The sequence below is a fragment of the Aquarana catesbeiana genome, linkage group LG01 (genome assembly GCF_042186555.1).
Source record: "Aquarana catesbeiana isolate 2022-GZ linkage group LG01, ASM4218655v1, whole genome shotgun sequence".
Taxonomy (NCBI): Eukaryota; Metazoa; Chordata; class Amphibia; order Anura; family Ranidae; genus Aquarana; species Aquarana catesbeiana.
This window is the reverse complement of record NC_133324.1, coordinates 961,702,146-961,704,150: the sequence shown is the minus strand read 5'-3', so window position 1 is coordinate 961,704,150 and position 2,005 is coordinate 961,702,146. Positions and strand designations below refer to the sequence as shown.

Below are 2,005 nucleotides of genomic sequence, written 5' to 3'. Positions count from 1 at the left end.
GCATGAAAAAAAAACCTCCAAAAACGCTCAAAAGCAACATGCATAGGTGTGAATCGAGCCTAAGGGCCTACACCAATCACCCTGCAGGTGGACAGTCAGACAGGGAGAGTGCAGCTCCACCAAAACCTGCCATGCAACAGGAGCATTACATGTTCCATGGCAGTCAAATTATACATTTATGAAGCTGGCTTTGTGCACAAGCATGCTGGAACAGAATATTAATAGTACCCTTCACTGGAAACATTTGAACTTAAAAAATTGGAGGGATGTTCACATCTTTTGGTCAGATAGGTAGATGTGATGACCAGGTGTCCACAAACCTTTGTAAATGTAATAAGCTAGTACAATGTATATCAAAAATGCTGTACAATGCAAGTGCATTGTCAATCCAGTCATTCCACTGCAACTTTTCAAGACAAGGTCTGCCTGAAGGAAAAAGAAAGCCCCAAAAATGTAAAGGATTCACATAAAACATTTTCTGTATTTGGATTAGAACATTTTTTTTTTCACTTTGATAAGAGATGAGTACTTTAATCAATACTTTGGTTTGGTAATGGTGCTGTGCTTTATTGATTACTACCAGATGTGAATTTTAATGATAGGTCAGCTTGGTTCAAGTGATACAATGTGATTTCAAATTGTTCTATTTATTTTCTTAATCTTTCTCATACATTCTGCCCGAAACGCTTTATTGTTAAATGTATAGATCAGTGGGTTCATTAAGGGGGTCCAGCAAAACTGTACAATTGTGTAAGTGTTGGTGACTTGAGGTGTCACTATTTCAGCAGGAAGCACATAGACACCAAGACTGACACTGTACTGCATAGAGAACACAATCAGGTGGGAGCTACATGTAGAGAAGGTCTTCCTCCTGCCGGAGGATGAGGGAATTTTAAGAATTGAACGAATTATAAACATGTATGTTATAAAAACGGATAGAATTGTGACAAATATCATCAAGGCGCTAACCACAAGAGTATAGAAGCGAATAGGTGTTGTATCGGAGGTGGCCAGGTCCAGGAATGGAAAAAAGTCACAGAAGAAATGATGAATTGTGTTAGGACCACAAAACTGTATCTGGCTCAATAAAGCAGCTGTGACAGCTGAAAATGCAATGGAAATAATCCAAAAAGCAATGACCACCCGAAGATAGATGATATTATTCACAAAAGAAGAATAGCGCAAAGGATGGCAAACAGCCAGGTATCTGTCATAAGACATTAAAGCATAGTGGAAGCTCCCGACATCTCCTGTAATCCCGTACATAACTGATTGTATGCTGCAGCCAGTTACAGTGATGGTCGGTCTTTCAGTAACGATATAATGGAGCATCATTGGAAGCATATTTGTAATGCTCACCAGTTCATATACGCACATGCTTTTAATTGAAAAAAACATGGGTGACTTAAGACGAGTACTATTCCAAATGATATAGATGATCATTAGATTTTCACTGAATATCAAAATGTAAATGATAAGAAACGCAACAAACATTGGAATCCGGAAGCCATAGTAAGGTTTAAATCCAATAACCAGAATTTCAGTGACGGCTGTGCAGTTCTCTGGATACACCATTGGTGGAGAAGACAATCACACCTCAGATACAATATTCTGTAGATCAAAAAAAAATTCTGCCTTATATTACACCTGCACAAGGGGCTAAAATAATAAAAACAATTGATAATGGTGTGAAGATAAATTCTATTATTCACAAAATAAATGTTGATAGTGTGTTGTAACTGAAGTGGGAAAAAAGAATCGGACCCATTATCTTACTGGTATTGCTATCTTAAAGTATTGATGTTGATGTACGTGGTCTGGTTCTGAGGTAGGAGGCTTCTACACCCCAGAAGATCTCCATCCCAGATAGCACGCAAAGGAGCTGCAAGTTTTAAAATTATTTGCTAAGCTATTGCTAGATGTGCCAGGCTTCACAAGTTTGTGGCACAATTGCAGCGATTCTTTATTGCATGACTCCAGATCAATTTTCTTTGCAACATTCTGT

At 38.2% G+C, this 2,005-nt stretch overlaps 1 protein-coding gene across 1 annotated transcript; it reads right to left on the bottom strand.

Annotated features, from left to right (window-relative positions):
* Positions 1-633: 633 nt before the first annotated feature.
* Positions 634-1,575, bottom strand: LOC141128683 (olfactory receptor 11L1-like). The gene has a single exon (XM_073616119.1). It carries the CDS (start codon positions 1,573-1,575, stop codon positions 634-636), a length of 942 nt encoding a protein of 313 aa, XP_073472220.1.
* Between the last annotated feature and the right edge of the window lie 430 nt (positions 1,576-2,005).

What these genes read in the sequence shown, in the direction of transcription:
- LOC141128683 (XM_073616119.1), bottom strand. Translation starts at nt 1,575, where the DNA reads ATGGTGTATCCAGAGAACTGCACAGCCGTCACTGAAATTCTGGTTATT.